We start from the raw sequence: 19916 nt of genomic DNA on the forward strand, positions 1-19916 counted from the left end.
AATAGTAGATTCAAGGATTGTGTGCTGAGTGACTGCTGACCATTTATCCCATTAACTAATTTGCTGTATTTCTTTGCCTTGTTCTTTCTTAGCCTTGGCTTATGCATGTATGTCTGCTTTTATCCCCAAATACCTGTATAACTTCTTCTTGAAAGACAACTCACATGTAATACAAGGTAAGCAAATGTCTTTGCTTGTCTTTTTACAGAGAAAGTGCTTGTGTCAAAAATAACCAATACTAAATTAAATTTATGATTGTGACCCCATAAAATATGATAATAATCCATCACTAAAACCCATCAGGAGACCATTAGGTTTAGTCTTTCTTCAAGTCCATAAAGAATTAAGGTATTTTTCTAATGACCACTATAACCAAAGACAAATATGTTTTATAGGAAGGAAGTTGCTTTTCGCTTTTATGTTAATTTAGTAAAGCCGTCCAACTTCAAGTGTCATGTAATGTCAACTTCTGAGAATTTATGAAGTTAGGTATTATAAGAGTGTATCTTATTGAGATGTGTTCCATACTTATTCAGTTTCCTTATCACCTTTGTCAGTGATGTTTATTATAGAATTGGTAGTATACTCTTTAAGATTCCAGCAAAATCCAAAATGAGTGGATTTAATAACACCTTGAATGATACCAAGAGATTTCAGAGACTATATGATGCAAATAATTTATCAAATAGTGACCAAAACAAACTGAAAAGATTAAAGGTAGAAAATATTCAGGTAAGTATTTGTGCATCACAAAAGGTGATCAATCTTTAGTTAAGTAAAGTCAGAAATAATGCTGTTATTTTTAAAGCTAACATGAACCCATAATTTTAACTGAATTTTCATATATAAAGCCTGGAAATAATCTTTTCCCAAATTTATCAAGCCTCTCTTAAAGCATAATGCTTAGCCAGAATCCTATACTTTAAGGAAGATCAAGATATTTGGAGAATCCTTAAAAAAAAAAGGAATTAAAACAGAACTTATATAATAAAAAAAAAATATGATGACTAACATAACATAATAAAACAAAAAAGAGAACTTACAAAATGAATTGGCTAGCTCTCAGAAGGCCATATTACGTAGCTTCTATTACATTCATTTTTCTTATGGTTCTGTATAAATTCCTATTTCAAAACAGAAATGATTTACCTCAAAAAATTTAGTTTCATTTTTCTGGTAATTGTTTTATAATACAGATGAATGTGTATATTTTGTATTGATAATGAATTTCCAACTTGAAAAAAATGAGTTTTTATACTTTTTAGCTGCAAACTTTTTAAATACACTTTAAAAAGGCTTATTATACAAATAAATAAGACAAGATCTTGTTTCATATAAGTAAAAGAGAAACCATAGTGTCCACAACTTGAATTTGGAGGGATTTAGTCAGAAAGGCCAAAACCACTCTTAGTTTGTTAATCAGTAATATATTTTAACATTTAGTATTGTAATTTAAAAGACTATACAATTATTTAAATTTTATTTTTATGTTAATAATTTTCTCATATTGTAACTAAAAGACTATACAATTACTTAAAGCTTATTTTTGTCAATGTTAATAATTTTCTCACTTATAATTTCTATAAATTTATCTTTGAAATCTTGAATTGGTAATTAATCTTAAAACTTTTCAAAGCTACAGTAAATGTTCTTTAATATTATGATGAAAAATGTAGCATGTATATTTTCCCAAGAAACAATAAACAAGGTGTCTATTTGTTCAGTTTTTGTATTGACCACATGTCATATAAGACAAAAAGCTGTTTCAGAAAAAAAAAGAAAAAGAAAAAAGCAATTTCAACAAATGTAGTCTTTCAGTAAGTAATCATTCTGCACTGACTCTAGGCCAGGCACTACTTAATAGAAGTTTCTAAGGTAAATAACACTCAGGCCTTTTCCAAGGGATTTCATAGTCCAATATAGGAAATAAATATGAAAATAACTATACGCCAATGAAATAAATATACATACTACTATATTAGCACAGAGGAAGAAGTTGGGGAAGTTATTTTGTTTTTTTTCCAAATTTTCTTTTCTTTTTGGTAGCAAAGGGAAGAGATAGCATGTCTAGAAATGTTTCATGAAAGAGGGGATATTTATTGATGAATTTGAAATTTGAGTAGGAATTTGCTTGGCAAAAAGGGAGAAAGATATCCTTAAGACAGAACAAGGAAGAGAACCGCAGTAAAAAAGTCCAATATAGGTTGATAAAATAACCAGTAGTCAAATCTGATGCCTGAAGGTCAAAAAAAGAGCTAAAGAATGAGGTGAAACAGGATGCTGATTATTGGTTACTAAAGTTTATGGAAGAATAGTGGTTTATTTTTCTTCAAAATGTTTATTTAGGCTTGGAATTAGAAATATTCAGCTCTCATTTTATTGTTTTCCTTCTTTGTGTATCTTCCCCTCCCCTTTTGTTATATAGTATTTTAAGCTTTAAACTTCAAAGTGACATTGATTTTTGATTAGCATCAGTAACACATACACACTTTTCCCCCCACAAGATTTGGAGAAGTCGTTTATCATATGAAACCAATCAACTCAACAGCTAATTGCAGAATTGCATATTTGTTGAGTCATTGAATTGTCTCTACAGAAAGCAAAAGTTTCAATATTAGATAGCAATTTTAAATGTTATTTGGAAAAAAATATTTGTTTTTATAATTATATACCAGTAGAACTTGGAAGTTTTTATTTTAAATTTTTTCATAAAATACAGTATTTACATATTCATTAGACTCTAAAATGCTTTGCCTCTTACAGAAGGGACAAAAATTATCTGTTTAGTCAAGATATCCTGTGTTGTTTGTTTATTTGTTTACCATGATCCTATTGTTACCTGCAGACATTTTTAAAGAAGATAAAAAATTTACTTCTAGCCTAAATGAATATTCTTTATCATTTTTGGCACTATCAAATTATCCCCAATAATGTTACTATTGAGTTGATAAAAATATCAATACACAAGAATTTAAAATATACTGGTTAAATAGCTCAGAGTTGGACCTTTAAATTAAGATTCCTAAAATTACTCTTAGAACCTTAGAGTAACAGTTGGATTGAAAAAGGTGGAGGGGTCTGAAAGGGATAGATTGGTTAGAGTTGCAGAGATACTAGAAAACAGGCTTATAACTTGCAGAACAGACATACTTTAGGCTATTGAAGAGAAAAAAGGCAACTTTAGGCCAGTGAAGAGAGGCAGCCATTTAATTATTAAGAATGGGAACTAATCCTTTGTGGAAAACCCAACTATACCTTTATGTCATTTTTCAATTAAGAAAGGAACAACCTAGAAAACCTGCCTATAAACTGTTAAACTATACTTCAAAGTCATTCTGCTGTATGTTGTTCACCAAAACAGCAATTGGAATTTTACTACAACTTTAAACATTCTTGTACTGTTTGTTTATTTTTTTTGAAAGATCTTATTTATTTATTTGCCAGAGAGAGAGAGCATAAGCAGGGGGAGCCGCAGGCAGAGGGAGAGATAGAAGCAGACTCCCTGCTGAGCAGGGAGCCCAATGCGGGACTCGGTCCCAGGACCCTGGGATCATGACCTGAGCCGAAGGCAGATGCTTAGCCGACTGAACCACCCAGTCGTCCCTCTTGTACTCTTTATAAAACTAAGGCATATTCACACTTGGACCGTTGGAAGATGTGGTTCCTACAAGTCAGAAAGGGAAAGGGAGAGAGAAATACCATATTAACCTAGGAAATAAAATTGCATGAAAAATTTCCCAATATTCTGTTTTCCTGTATATGTTTCTAAATCCTTTGGGGAAAAGGATGATATCTTTTTTGTAATTCTCTAACATTTAATGTAGTGCATCACATAGCTAGGATGGCTGTATAACTAAACTGGGATATTTTTCAGAGTTTAAAAGCACACTAACTGCACCAGACACTGAGCCTGCAGGTGGCAACTGGAATTCTCCATGTAACCAGGATGTATGGTCACACTGCACATAGACATTCAATAAGTTTTTGAGGACAGAAGGAGGAAGGAAGATAGAATAAAGGTGGAGTCTAAAGGCCAGCTGTCAAAATGCAAGTATAATATAAATCTCCTTTCTCATCAAACAATAAGAAAGAGAGAGGGAGAATATGCAATTTCACCAAAAGGGTCCTGCATTTGAAAAAACAGTACATTGCTTGTTTTGGGTTGAATATACATCTTTGTCATGGATGGCTTTAATGATAGGATATTGGGACATAGTAGGAAATACATTGAACTTATGGCCTTTGCTGTTTTCAAGAATGTCTTACATCACGTGACTAAGGAGATTTTTTCCTGAGACTGAAAATGTTCTGCCTTTACTAGAAATATTATGAAAACTGTTGAGTGAGTTTGTTTGTAGATTTGCTGGAGCAGGGTATGTGAGCCGAAAAGAAAATAGTGTAGGCCTAAAAATTATCTTTCTCTTCTTTTGAACCCACCTCTTTTCTTTGCAACATAAAGGTTGCTGCTTGTTCTTGTTGTTTTAGACACCAGGCCATATTTTACAACTGGCAAACTTTGTAATGGGAGATAATCTAATTTGGGTTCATTTGCAGTAAAATAATTTTGACTTCTTTTGGCTGCTATGAGTCAAAATGTCACCAAATGAATTAGCTTGGGCACATTTTAGTTGACAAGAAATTTATGACTTTCTGCATATTTATCTACACTTAGCATCTTCAAGGTAAACTGACAGCCTAATGGAAAATAACAAATAGTTACAGAACTTTCAGGACTAAGAATGCCATTTTTGATTTGTGAGCAGAGGAAATCTTTTGCTTTAAATCTGCCCCCTGTCATCCTTCATCTTCTCCTTACTGCATCTAAGACAATTAAAGAAGAAAGACTAGTCAGGAAAAAATAAGGATACCCATGTGTGGGAACTTTCTAAAATTTCATCTTGTATACATTTTATGAAGTTGGTTTTGAAAACAAACAGATGACTTATTTATAAACAGCTGCACAAAAATACAACAGTGTCATACAAAATCCTTACACTGTCATTTAAAATTACGTAATGATTTAAGAAACTGTTTTAAAGGAGAGATATAAGAATTTTTAATTTGGAGAGATATTAAAAGGGAAAATGACTATTTTTATTTTATATCTCATTGCAAAAAATTAAAAGGTATAAAGTTTCATTAAAACACAATAATGTATATTAGACATGATTTTGTGCAGTAGTGCAATATTAAACTTCACTTGAAGTCTAGGGAATTTTCAAAAATCTTGATTTTCTTTTTAAAGAATAACATAACATTTACCCTTACATAGTCATCTGTTTGTTAGAAAATACTATTTAGGGGGTTATATTATGGCTCTAGATGTATATCTTCATTATTAGATATCACGATTAAAATGTTCTATGAACATTTTAAGAGTCAGGAATATCCTTGAAATTCTTTGTTTTATTTTGACTTCTGGTCTGTTTTTCTGTACTACCCTTAAATTATCTGAGGTTGATTTATAAATCAAAGGACATATGCATTTCAATTTTTTAAAATTTACTCTAGGGAACTTTTAAGTACATTTTTGAAATAACTTGAAATATCACATAGTGCTGACTTCGTCAGTTTCACCATATCCCACCTTTAAAGAAATTTTTCTGAATATAACAAACCATAATATAGCTCATTCCAAAGCCTGTCCTGAGCAACCAAAACTTTTGCCAGCCTTATGACTTAGATTTCGATGAGATGATATGTAGTATATAATAATATATAAATGTATATACATATTTATGTGCATTTTATAAAAATACATATGTATTTGTGTGTATTTTATGTGTGTATATATATGTACATATGTGTATATGTATATATATATGCAGTTATAACACATATCATGTATCATAAATCCACTATGGATATTTGGCAGAATGCAAGGAATATGTTTTCATTATGGATTAGGTTTCTTCAGTCCATCCTTACTTAGCCATGCAATAACACAGTAATTATCTTTTATCAGGCTCAGATAAGAATGATATTTAGTAAACTGGAGCATAGCTGTGGGGAATTGGCTGAGGCATGATTTTCTAGTTTAAAATGAAGTGCACTTTTTAAAAGTTAATAACTATATGCTTTCATCAACATATAGTTGAATGCTTATGATTATTGGTGTTACATACCTCTAGCTTCTAGGTAAATTAGGACTGTAAACATATTGTTGCTAATTAGAAGTAGAAAAAAAAAATTAAAGGTTAAACCCAGAAGTTCCCTGAGGCAGTGGGATCCAACCCGAGTTTTCACCTGTCTGTAACTCTTGAAGCTGATGTGAATTGTATCTTTCTTGTTCTTAGAGGAAAAGATGACACAGTGGATAGATAGAATGAATTCTGTTGCTATAGAGTAAACATCAAATCTAGAAAAATATTAATCAAATGCCTATTCTTTACCCAGCACCCATGGGTAAAAGTTCAAATTAGATCCGGAATTCAGCTTTATCCTGGTGTTGAATACAGCACCGCCTCACCTCGTCTTTTCTTTTTGGTGCTTCTTGGTGCTCCTCTTTGTAAAATATGTATCTTTGCTTATAGGTAAATAATTATAAAATACATTGGGGTCATTAGAAGCAAAGTTTTGTTTTTTTGTTGTTTTTGTTTCAAGTTTTTCCTTAAATTCCAGTTAGTTGAGATATACTGTAGTATTAGTTTCAGGAGTAGAATTTAGTGATTCCTCACTTACATACAACACCCAATAGAGGCAAAGTTTTCATTGAGGAAAAGAGGGAAGGCTACTTATACTAACAGATTGTCAAGGACTTAGTACTATTTCTGGAAATATTAAAAATAAGGTACTTTAAAAACTAAAAAAAAAAGCAGACATTATTTTTATAGGTTATTTTCACCAAATAATTGGTTTGATCTGCTACTTTATTGGAAGAAGGAGTTGAAGTTATTAAGAGAAAATGTTCATTGAGTTAATTTCTTTTTTTAAAGATATGGAAAGTATTTTATTTTATCATGTGACAGACATCATGTAACAGCCATATTTACAGACACTAACCACAGTGTCGATTTGCATAGGGGAGATGGCTCAGAAATAGCAATAGTAGTTCAAGTATTGACCTTATTTGATAATGGAAAACAGTTTTGATGATTTATTTACCAGAGTTTTAAAATGTAATTTTATTTAGTTCTTGTTTTCTTAAAAGAACTTTTGTTTTGAACCAAATATAAACAAGGTACAGTTTATTCACATAACAAAACTGCAGTTGAAAACAAGCTTAAAAATGTCCCATCTCAGTCTGTTTTTCTCTTCTTAGCATTACAAATGCCTCATTCCATCATCATGCTGAATTCCTCAGCATCTTCCATACCATTTCCAGGGGAATCCCTGGGAAGTAGTGAAAGTCTGTCTTCCTTCAGAAAGGCAAAGATAACCTGGAATTTTTCTTACCACATTCTCCAATATTCCTACAACTCACACTTTCTGCTCTTTTGAAATATGCTTCTTTTGGGCACAGCAAGAAAAACACCACTAGGAATCTGAAAACCTAAATTATGAGCCTGTCATAAACTAGAGAGTAATCCTAAATACATCATGAAGCCTCCCCAAGCCTTCTGTTCTTAACTGCAAAAATATGTCATATTTGTTCAGTCCTTTATCTTCATAGTAACCATTAGATTTAAGTAAGGCAGCATTCTATTTATTTTATCAAGTTATTGTCATTTTAATCTCAAAAAGGAAAAAAAAGGTTGAGCTCCTTAAAATATGTGTTAATTTTGTCTTTTTGCTTTGTAAAAATATGGTTTACTTGCCCTTGAGTTGATGATTGCCAGAATCTTGTTCAGGTTAGAACATAGTGAGTAAATTGACAAGAAAAGCAATTTGATGAAAGAATGGGGAAAATAAGGGAATATTCCTCATATTTTAACTGAACTTATCAATTACAATAGGATTAGAATCAACAACAGATATTTTTAATTGCCTACTGTGTGCCTATTTTCTGATTAAGATTTTGCTAATTCTTATTCCTAAATATGGTAAATGTAGAGCCTTAGATGGAAATACATTAGAACTAGAACAAATGCCTATATGTGTATATATAAACAAAATTAAAGTATAACTATTCTACTTGTAATTGCTTATAAAGCATTGTTCCTGGGGCGCCTGGGTGGCTCAGTTGGTTAAGCATCTGCTTCCGGCTCAGGTCATGATCCCAGGGTCCTGGGATCGAGCCCCGCATCAGGCTTCTTGCTCAGTGGGGAGGCTGCTTCTCCCTCTCCCTCTGCTGCTCCCCCTGCTTGTGCTCTCTCTCTCTCTCTCTCTCTCTGTCAAATAAATAAATAAAATCTTAAAAAAAAGTGTTGTTTCTTATTTAAGTATCTGTTCCACTTTCTGAATATACCATAAATGGAAGACAGATTTAATATTGTGAGAGAATATGTATATTGAATTTAATAGGAAAATATCATGTGTGTAATCCATGATTCAAGAAATGAATCAATAGTTCAGAAGGTAGAAAATAAGTTGTGCCATAGCTTTTTGGTATGTTTAATAATTAGTAGTAAGTGATTAAAATGGTAATAAAACAAAATTACCTACTAAAGTATATTTTCTTCATGGAAAAATTAAATATCATTGAAAATGTAAATAAAACTAATTTATATGCATTTAATGTCTTTATTTGAAATATTATGTAAAAATGGTGGTTGTCTTAAACTTTATTGTCATTTCAGAGTATCTGACCGTGTTCTCACAGATGATTGCATTCCATGATCCAGAGCTGAGCAATCATCTCAATGAGATTGGATTTATCCCAGATGTAAGTACTTGGTACATCAATAGAACCTGAGGCAAAAAATAAAGGAAAAAAGTGGTAGCACAAAAGAGTACTGTTTTTAAAGTTGTGTGGTCATAAGAAGTCCATGTATTTGAACCAGTTTCTGTTACTAACTATAACCTTCCGTTATAAAGTTTGTGTGATTACCTTCCATATTCTCACTTTAAGTAAAGGGAAAGAATGTTATTTTAATTTTTTTGGCACTATCAGATTGTTTTGAAAAACACTTTAGTTTGTTGTTTTAAACTGTGCTGTAAGGGTTTTCACTTGGATTTTATGATATTCAGGGCTGCTTTTGAAGAAGGAGGAAATTTGAACTTTAGTGAATTTTTAAGTAGCTGCTTCTGTGTTTTTTTTGATATTTTAACCTCAGAAGCTTCGCCAGATTTTGGTTTACTTCACTGGCTTCTTAACAGTCCATGTCAACCCAAAAGTCAGAGTTGACTTTTAGAGGTTAGCCATGGTTAGCCTGTTACTCATCTGTGGTGCGTGACATGCAGTCAAACCTCTTTTAGAAGCGTTTTGGAGTATAGCATCATAGCTTTTTATAAACCTCAAAAAAACATTTTTGAGATAGAATTCTCCTTATTCCATCTTAACTTTTTTTGTTTCCTGATCATGCCTTTCTTCTTAAGACTCATATTCAGGGACCAGTTTATTGATGGTAAGATTAGAGATGAAAAATGTTTATATTAACACTCAACTAATCTATTTGAAGTGTTTTCTTTTTTTAAGATTTTATTTATTTATTTGACAAAGAGAGACACAGCGAGAGAGGGAACACAAGCAGGGGGAGTAGAAGAGGGGTAAGCAGGCTTCCCGCAGAGCAGAGAGCCCGATGCGGGGCTCGATTCCAGGACCCTGGGATCATGACCTGAGCCGAAGGCAGACGCTTAACCATCTGAGCCACCCAGGCGCCCCTATTTGAAGTGTTAATAATACTTATAGTATAAATACATGCAGAACGCTTTGAAGTTTAAAAATACTTTCATAAACATTATTTCATTTGATTCTCAAAACAAACCTGCAAGGCATATGAAGCAGATAATTTCAGCATTTAATTGAGATTATAGTGTTTGAGAAGATAACAAAACTAATTAGAACTAAAATTTTAACTTACATCATTTGACAACCCTCTGCCCCTAGTCTAGTTCATCTTCTATTGGGAGAATAGAGACTAAAACATAGATGTACTTACTCCTAGTTCATTACTCTTTGTATTGTGCTATATATAATTCTGTGACGTGATCTGGCCTGTAGTAACCATTCTTAACATTTACAGTGTCATTTGCTTCTAGGCTTCTGGAGAAATACTTTTATTTGAGTACATGGTTTGTTCAGTGAGGGCTCCAAAAAGAACATATACAGATTAGGAAACAAATAAAATAAGGAAAAGCCCTATAGTTATATGGAGATAAAAGACCTTGTAAAAAAAACTAACCAATATACATATTATCATAGTAAGTATTCATTTTTACATAACCCCACCTTTCTTGCTTCACATCATGGGAGATATAAGACAAAACTACATTAAATTTTATGGTTAGAGTTGAAAAAATTATAGAGGAGCTGAGTGCTAAGTTGGTAATGGAATAAGATATTTGAGGGAAAAAAACTAATAGCTAAGACACAGACTAAAAGAAGGGATAATTATTTTCAAAGAACTCTCTTGAAAGCACCTAATTGTGCTCAGTAGTAAACAGAAAATGACCTTGGGTCAGGCAGTGTTGTAGATTGACAAAAAACATTTATGCAGAAAAATAAGTATGGAATTACCAAGACAGCCTGATAAAAATTGTACACATATTCATGAATATAGATAGTATTAAGAAAGTACTCACAGGGGCGCCTGGGTGGCTCAGATGGTTAAGTGTCTGCCTTCAGCTCGGGTCATGATCCCAGGGTCCTGGGATCGAGCCCCGCATCAGGCTCCCTGCTCGGCAGGGAGCCTGCTTCTCCCTCTGCTTCTTTCTCTCTCTCTCTGTCTCTCATGAATAAATAAATAAAATCTTTAAAAAAAAAAAAGAAAGTACTCACAAAAGGAAATATATAATTTATATTTGCTTTAGTTAATCAGAAAAATTGAACTCTGAATGAGTATGGTATAGGAGGGTGAGCAAAAAACCTTGTTAAAACATAATAATGCAAACATATATTAAGTGCTTACTGTGTGCCAAGCACTGCTGCACCCTCTTTAAATAAACCACTCATCTAATCCTCATAAGCTTATAAATCTAATTAAACAATGACTATTAAATATACATAAAATTAATTTGGAAAAGGCTGAATAGAAAAGCTGAATAGAAATAAAATTTTAGCTATCAATATTATAAAAGATAAGAGCAGGTGAGAACTCAGCTTAAAAGTGTTGTAATGTTTTTATGTTATATGATGGGAAAATAAATGTACTCATTATACTTAGGCATTAGGTCAGGGATCTTTTCAGATCTGGGATTTGATTTCACTCAACTTGAAAGCTAATAAATGAGCCTGTTACGGTTTCGTGGGCACTGGCAGAAAACCCAAAACTCCTGGGTCAGAGATAAAGGATGTCATCACACATAGCACAGCAAGCCACAGGAGTGTTAGCATCTTTGTGTTGGTTTTCTAACCATACATACATTTCCTAATATTTGTATAAAAACAGCCTTGGAAAATATAATCCAGAACAAAGAATAGTCAGTGTTTCCACTCACAAGAAATGCAGAAGTATAGGATGCATATTAAAAATTTAATGGTAATCATTAAGAAAATAGAGAACGTAGAACTTCTAAATCAATGTGGGGTGTGGGGGTATGGAGTAAAGAAAAGTCAACCAATCCTGTAAAAACATAGAAAGATCATAGAAAGAATGTAAGCTAATTAGATTGCCTAATAAAGAGAATTTTCAGGTATTTAAAAAAAAATCCATCTGCATGCTATTTATGAGAGAAAAATTTAAAGATGTTAGTCAAAAAAAGAGGTAAAACACGTAAGTCAGGCACATATTAATCAAAATAAAACTAATGCAGTGATAATTGATATAAACTAGTAAAACAAAAAATATACAAAACAGACCTCCCCATAAATAGATTTTTTCTTTATGTGACAGAGATGGCTCTATAAGCCAATTAGAAAAGAATGGATTGTTGAATAAATGGCCCTGATACAGTTGGGTAACTACATGGAGGGGAGGTGGGACTCAAAGCCAACTTCATACGCTATAGAAAAATAAGTTCTAGGTTGACTAGAAGACCTAAATACGGAGTGTCATATTCATTACTTACATCTAGGAAGGAATTTTTACAGAAGTTACAGAAAGTACAAAACATAATATTTAAAAACGAGAAAATTAGAATTGAGTGGTACAAAGGAGCCTTCCATTCTATTGATAAGGTATTATTTTGATTTTAAAAACTTCCAAAACAATTGTCACAAAGTGTTAATCCCTGTTAAATCTGAGTGGAGAATACATTAGAGTTTGTTAAATGTGCTACTATATAGAGTGAGTTAATTATTCAATAATTCAATAATTTATATATGCTATCTTGATTTATGCTTCCCTCTTTATTATGACCCCTTCCTATAATTAACGGGGCATTTCTGTGTAATTTCTTGTAAAAATTCTTTAATACTAGTATATTATGAAGTAATATTGATTTATTTATGTACTGTGTTTAATCTTATGAGATATTCATAATTTTGTGGGATGCGGGACTGTTCCTTGTGTGATGAGAATGTCTAGTACATGGCAAATGTTGAACCTCACTGGCCCGTAACCACTGACTGCCTGTAGTAATCCCCTAATTATGGTGACAATTAAATGCTGGCATGTATTTCTGAAAAGTGACTCTACATATATTTCCAAACACCCTCAAAGAAGAATTCTTTCACTATTGAGAATCCTAGAGTAAACGAAGAAAAATGAGGGAAAGGAGAATATATCTTAACCTGGAGAAAATTGTTTTGTTCAACTATACTCTTGTCTCAGAGAATAAGCAAAATGAAAGGTATTTAACAAAGTTAAAATGTTACTAAAAGATTGTTATTTTTGAAATCTTTTATCTTCTTTCTTTTTGGTTTGTTGTAGTTTGTTGGCCTGTTTCTCAGGTCTGGAGATAATATGAAAATGTTGAGACTATTTTTAAATTTAATTTTGAAAACAGATTTGATATTTTTAATATAGAGATTGTTGACAGTGAATAGTGGTGGAAAGCATGTGATGAAATGGAGAATGTTTCTAACATTTTTCTTGCTCTTTTAATAATCACATATTTTTAGTTGCATTTAGTAGTTTGTATGTACAGTGTGTTTTTGTTTTTGTTTTTCCTTAAATTACTATCTTCAGTGTTCTACCTTTAGAATAATTGCTTAGGTGACTTTCTGCATCTCTAACAATACAGGCTAGGTTCATCAAGGGCAGGGGTGGGCACTTTTGTAATAAGATCCTGAACTGAGTTTCCTACTAAATAACTAATCCTATCAAAGTAAGCCCTCATTAATCTTCCATTTTTGAAATACAGGCTCCCATTGCAGGAAAGATGTGATTTCTGGCTCCTTTCCATTTGCTGTGGGTCACAGAACTCTGAATATTGAGCACTGTTGGAGCTTGAATAGTTAGGAATATTGTGCACTGATGTGATGCTTAGATTATATATGTCATGGTAGTTATGTGATTTACATATAAATAGGGTAAGTAATGTGTACCTGGCAAAATTGGGGCCAGGGTGATTTTTATCATTTTTGTCTTGTTGTACATTTCTGCTTCTGAAAATATATGTGGCCTTTGAAATGAGAACACGAAAGTATGTTTCTTCATTCTTAAGGAAACTATTTTTCTGAAATGCTATGAATAGAATTCAACTTGCAAATTATGAAAAGTTGTCAGGTGGCCATTAAAAATGATAAGGGCTGTATCTCAGTACTATAGGTGCCTTTTGAACCTACTGTCACTACTAAAGATAAAGCTAACAAATTCAGTGATAAGCAAGCATGCTGGCAAAACCATCGTCATTTAACTTCAATCTTAATGGATGCTTATACTACCACTACTGATTTTCTCCTTCCTTTTCAAAATTTATATTCAGCTGAGTTTGTACTAACAGAAAGTGTGACAGGATTGTTCAGAAATATTTATGTATTTGTATGTTTTGTTTGTTCATTTGTTCTTTCATTTATTCCTGGTCTTTATGTTGTTAATGCTACAGAAAGAAATTTTAGATAAAGAAGAGACTACTAGTAATGAGCTTTAGATTTTATCAAGATGTGGTTACAGGATAAATTAGGAAAATGTACCTTATTTAGAATCTCCCATAACAAGAGTCCCCACTGACCCGTTCTAGTCCATCTGCAAAGTGCTAGCCTGTGCCCTTTTGTCTGGCTACTGCAGTGATGTCCCCAATATTAGTCCTAATCCCATTCTGCTGACCTTGGATTTGTTAAGGCCCCTGAATACAAATGGCTTATTGAGCTCTCTTTCTCCCAAGAGAGTTTAATTACCTTTCAGAAATGGCTCATATCTTAGAAATCAGAGACTTATTAATTTCACAGGGAATGATAAAGTAATATTTTGGTAACTTCTTGCTAAGAACACATACACACAGGTTAAATATCCAGCAAGTTTCTCTAGTTAGTAAATCCTCACTTGAATCTCCCCCACTCTGTTTCCAACCTAATGTATCCTTCTACTGGTTGAGAGACAAGTGAAAGGAAGTATGGTATAAGGCAGTGGTTTTCAAACTTTTTGATCTTGAGACCTCTTTAAGGATCAAGGATACCAAAGAATTTTTGTTTATGTGGGTTATCTCTACCAATATTTACTAAGACATTTAAAAAATATTTATGTATTAATTTATTTAAAAATGACAGCAAAGCCACTGCATGTTAACCACAATAACATGCTTTTCTGAAAAATAATTGTTTTCCAAAAAAAAATAATGGAGGAATGGTATGATTTTTTATTTTTGCAGTCTGTTTAATAGAAGAAAGCTGATTCTCGTATCTGCTTCTGAATTCAATCTGTTGTGAATCATTGTTTTGGTTGAAGTGTATGAAGAAAATTAGGACTTATACAGACATGTAGTTGGCAAAGGGCCTTTTCAGACAGTGGTAGTTTCTTAAAGCTTAGTTGCAAAGTACCATCTAAAACCATACCAATGAACTTTTCATACTCTGTTCCATTTAAATCACTCAGTCTATCTTGCACTTTGGCTTTTACCCACACATGATTTTGTAATGTCATGTGTTGGTCAGTTTGGTTCACTGAATTATGCAGATCTTCCAACTATGAAACATTTCATTTTACAATATAAAAAAAATCACATTCATTAATATGACCATTGATCTTATCCAAAAAATCATTAAGTATTACAAAGCTGCCAAGCTCACAGTGGCAGAAACAAGTTTTCTAAAATTTTAATATTCACCTGACTGCTAGAAATTTTTCTTGAAGTGATAGGCTCACTTCATTCATTTTTGAGAAATATCTACCTAATATGAAAGCCTGGAAAAAATAATTGTTTATATGTCATGCTTACAAGGAAAAAAAAAATGGTATTCTTGAAAAAAAAAGAAGCACCTGCCTTGACTCACATCTCAAATGATAGTCCAAGTGCTTTTCCTCAAAACAATCTTTACAATTCAGTACACAGTATGTTTTATGCATACTTCCCATTTTGTCTTATGAAACATTTAAAAAGATACTTAATAAAATTGTTAATTTTAATCTTTCACAAGAATATGACTGTTACACTTCAGTGCCATGACCTTGACTTGTAATAAGGTACCGGCAGTTTTATCCACCAGTGGCTTTGCAAAGAACAAAAAATACCTTAGTACTGTCATGAAGACAGCTTTGAGTATGTGGACCTCTAAAGGTCTTGAAGATCCCCAGGAGCCTGTGACCACTATTTGAGAAAACTGATAGAAAAGGCATTCAGACACTGGCATCAAAAGGGCCAGGGTTCTAATCCTGACTCTTCAACTTACTAGCTAAATACTTGTTAGTTTCTTATCCACAGTTCTATTGCTATTAATGTTTATTATAATAAATCTTACCTCAAAGGATCATTGTGATGATTAAATGAGATAATACATACAAACTATTCAAACTAGGTATACAGTGTTAAGGAGTTAACCATTATTGGTGTTCTTGTTCTACTTATTGTTAAAGTCTGATCACATACTATTTCTTTGGTTATATTAATATGATTTACATTTAGAAAAGCATGTTATTACAAACTGTATTGGATATATTATTTTGCCGCATCAGTTAATGAATAAATACTTTGTCAAAGGCAACATAGTACTAATAACAATAAAGACTTTCTTGCTTGCCTGATTTGGGGAGATTACCACTCACTATGAATTTTAACTTTTTTATTTGGTTGATTTTTTAAGGTGTTTTTCTGTCTCCCAGAAAGTGCTACATAAGATGTCTTATAGTCTTTTACTTAAGGTAAATTAATTTTCTTTGAAAATTTTAAAAAGTTTTTTAGTACTCACTGAGATAATTGAAAGGCACTCTGGAATTGAAAAATACCTAATCCCTCCCTAAAATGATACTGTGGATCTCAGAACCATTAAAATGTCCAAATGATTTTATTACTAATTTCTACTTTATAGTTTTTCAGTTCAATATTGTAAGTCAAGTAAAAATAGAGAAAGAAATGATTATACAGTTACTTATTTCTTAATTTGATTTTTTCAGAATTAGGGAAATCATGACTTGCAAAAGATGTAACTAATATAACCTTTTGTATACAAGGGAAAGAAAACCATTTACCATCTGAGTCCAATGGACCTTTTCAGTTATTTTTATATGTTTAAGTCATTTTGTAATAATTTACAGAGGTAGAATGAAGACATAGCAGAAAATAACTATTAAAATTTTATTAAGAATATGAACATAGCAACTCAAAATTTTATTCCATATATTCCTCATTTTGAAAGTATATATTTGTGTAGTGTGCAGTATGCTTTGAACTTACTGCTCATCTGTCATCATGAACCTAAAGCATATCTGTCTTGTAAATACTGATTCTAGATTTAAAACACAACTCCAATTGATTCTATCTTATTTCTGGTTCTTCTTCTTGTACCTGCATGTTCAAAGCACAGTTATCAAAACAAAACATTAATAAGCCTCATAACTTTGTTGGAGAACAGCTATCTTTTTTGTTCAATAATTGCAAATAGTTTCATTTTAGATGAATGAACACAAATTAGATTAATAAATATAATGATTTTTTTCTTTTTAATTATCTGTTTCCTTCCAGTCGTTTTGTAAACATGCCTACCTTTAGCATTTATCCACTTAACTTGTATGAAATTTGGTGTAGAAATACCATTTTAAAAATGAAAGCTTACTCTCACATGTCTTTTTAGCAAAATGGAATGGTCCAGGTTTATGTCTCAAAATATTGTGTAATGAGGTCCTTTCCAGTGAAAGGCTAATTTATTGTTTACCCTGATTCTTGTGTTTGAGGAAATTCATTTAAGATATCATCATCTGAGCATTCGCAGGTTGAAATTTCACTATATAACCAATGTTACCATTTCACTAGAATCTAGAATACTACTGTCAATTTTCCGATTGGTCTAATAATTGTGAAACATTATCCTCTATCAGTTTTCTTCTCTTTGCTGGTAAGGATGGAAAATGAGAAATTCTGAGTCCTCAACTGTGTTCACTGAGAATTTAAAAAAAAGAAAGACTATAATGAAGTTGTCTCCATGTATCTTTTATATCTTCTTGAAAGATGATATAATACTTTGGATGACGCAATAGGAAAAATGAAAATGGTAATAGTAATGATTTATTTTAATATTATACCATCCTTATAGGTGATTCTATCATTTTTTTGTTTTCTTTTGGTTTAGTCTTTTTTAGCATAGTTGGGAATAACTGATGAGTAATGATAAAATAATTCCTACTTTGATAAAAGAGCAAAATATTTCATGATATAAGAAGAATAAGATCACTGAGATTTCAATAATATCTCATAGATTTATAAAAGGATCCAATAGATTCATATGGTAATTGTAAGAAGGAATTTTAATCTGTTTTTCAAAAGTGTAAGTAAATTTTTTCTTTATTCTTTGTTCTTGAAAAATAATAAAATGTCAATCCTCACATATAGTTAGAAATGCTCAAAAAAGAATATCAAAAGTGATGAGTATAATATACCCTGAGGGGTTAATGAGATATGTTGTAGGCAACAGTTTTGAATGGAGATTATGAACTGCCCTCCCCAAATTCTACCCCTCCACCATGTTAACATTTATTCTTTAATGGGAAGCTGGACCCATTTGAAGATAAATAATGAAAAGACAGAGAGAAAAAGAAAGAAAAGAAATAAAAGAATCACTTATAAAAACAAATGGAAAAGTCTTCTGTTACTTCACAGAAATAGCACAACATGATCTCACTTTAAAAATGAGCCACCTGTTGGGGCTCCTGGATGGCTCAGTCAGTTGGTTCTCTTGGTTTCAGCTCAGGTCATGATCTCAGGGTTGTGGGATTGAGCCCGGTGTCATGGGGTTCCACGCTCAGCAGGGAATCTGCTTCCCTCCCCCTCCTTCTGCCCCGCCCCCCAGCCCCACCCCACCCCTGCTGTCGTGCACACACTCTCTCTCAAATAACTAAATACATCTTTATAAAAAGTGAGCCACCTAAAACTAATATTACACTATATGGTAACTGGAATTTAAATAAAAACTTAAAAATATAATAAAAATAAAAATGAGCTCAATCAAGAGAATAAAGAGCTCAAAAAATATAGATTAACAAAAGGAGATAAAAAGTGAACTGATAAAGCCCAGGGAAATTTGAGAATATTATATTAATGAGTCTCATTAAAATAGTGAAAACTGGAATGAAAGTATAAACCCACTTAATGACATAACAAATAATTTTGAGGAAATCATACAGAATAAAATGGAAAAGGATAAGTATACCTAAGTAATTGCAAAGGGAATTTCAGATAAAATTCATAGCAACACTCATGGAGAATTATGTATAAAATTTCAAGAGAACAAAAGGGGCGCCTGGGTGGCTCAGATGGTTAAGCGTCTGCCTTCAGCTCAGGTCATGATCCCAGGGTCCTGGGATCGAGTCCCGCATCGGGTTTCCTGCTCCTTGGGAGCCTGCTTCTCCCTCTGCTTCTCTCTCTCTCTCTCTCTCTCTCCCCCTCTGTCTCTCATGAATAAATAAATAAAATCTTTAAAAAAAAAGAACAAAAGTTAACTGGGAAATTTCATAATAGCCAAGTTATCCTTCAAATACAAGTGTAGTAGACATGCAGGTTTTCTTTTAGCAGACATGCACTTAAAAAAAAATTTAGGGGTATCTGGGTAGTTCAATTGGTCAAGTGTCTGCCTTCAGCCAAGGGTTCTGGGATTGAGCCCCATGTTAGGCTCTCTGCTCAGTGGGGAGTCTGCTTCTCCCTCTCCTCTGCCTCTCCCCTGGCTTGTGCTCTGATACTCTCTAACTCACTCTCTCTCAAATAAATAAATAAAATCTTAAAAAAAATTAAAAAATTAAAAATTAAATTTTATTCAAGTATAGTTGACACAAAATGTGCCATTGGCTTTAGGTGTACAGTATATACATTCTTAAGCATCCAAGAATTTAGGAAATACAACCCCCAGGATCTTCTTTTAGAGAAATTAAAATTAAAATGATGATGAAATCCAACCAAGAAAGAGTTAAATAAAACTAGCAACTCGAGGAACTGGTTACTCCATTTAAATGAAGGATTAATACTAAACAACTGTGTTAATTATGTGATGATACAGAATTTAAATGTTATAAACCTTAATAATGTAAAAATAGTATATAAAATTGAGGTATTAGAGAAGGGATAGAGAGTATAAGTGTAGTAATTTTGTCATCTTTCAAAACAGGTAATCAATAGGTAATACTTAAGCTTGAAAGTATAGTTTAAAAGTTTTTTTCTGTTCTTTTTTTAGCAACTTTAACTAGATCTTCAGAAACTAATATCTCTTAAAGTAACAAATTTTCTGTTTTATTCACTTGTAAGTTTTATATCTAGTACTTCATAAAGTAGCAAGTGTAATATGATCCAGGTTTTGCTATGAATATTTTTATCTAAAATTTTATATAAATACAGAAATATATCAAGAGAAATGTTTA

General features: G+C 32.2%; 1 protein-coding gene across 2 annotated transcripts in view; it reads left to right on the top strand.

Annotated features, from left to right (window-relative positions):
* Nucleotides 1-19916, top strand: part of TBCK (TBC1 domain containing kinase) — a 235859-nt gene that overhangs the window by 93451 nt on the left and 122492 nt on the right. For both annotated transcript variants that reach the window (XM_028121310.2, XM_028121311.1), the window contains exons 19-20: nucleotides 93-176; nucleotides 8679-8764. In XM_028121310.2, coding sequence (XP_027977111.1) covers nucleotides 93-176; nucleotides 8679-8764 — 170 coding nt within the window. The remainder of the gene's footprint in view (nucleotides 1-92; nucleotides 177-8678; nucleotides 8765-19916) is intronic.

Source organism: Eumetopias jubatus, unplaced genomic scaffold, assembly GCF_037043125.1.
Source record: "Eumetopias jubatus isolate StellerSeaLion01/CBP00866 unplaced genomic scaffold, mEumJub1_p1.0 scaffold_2, whole genome shotgun sequence".
NCBI classification, from domain to species: domain Eukaryota; kingdom Metazoa; phylum Chordata; class Mammalia; order Carnivora; family Otariidae; genus Eumetopias; species Eumetopias jubatus.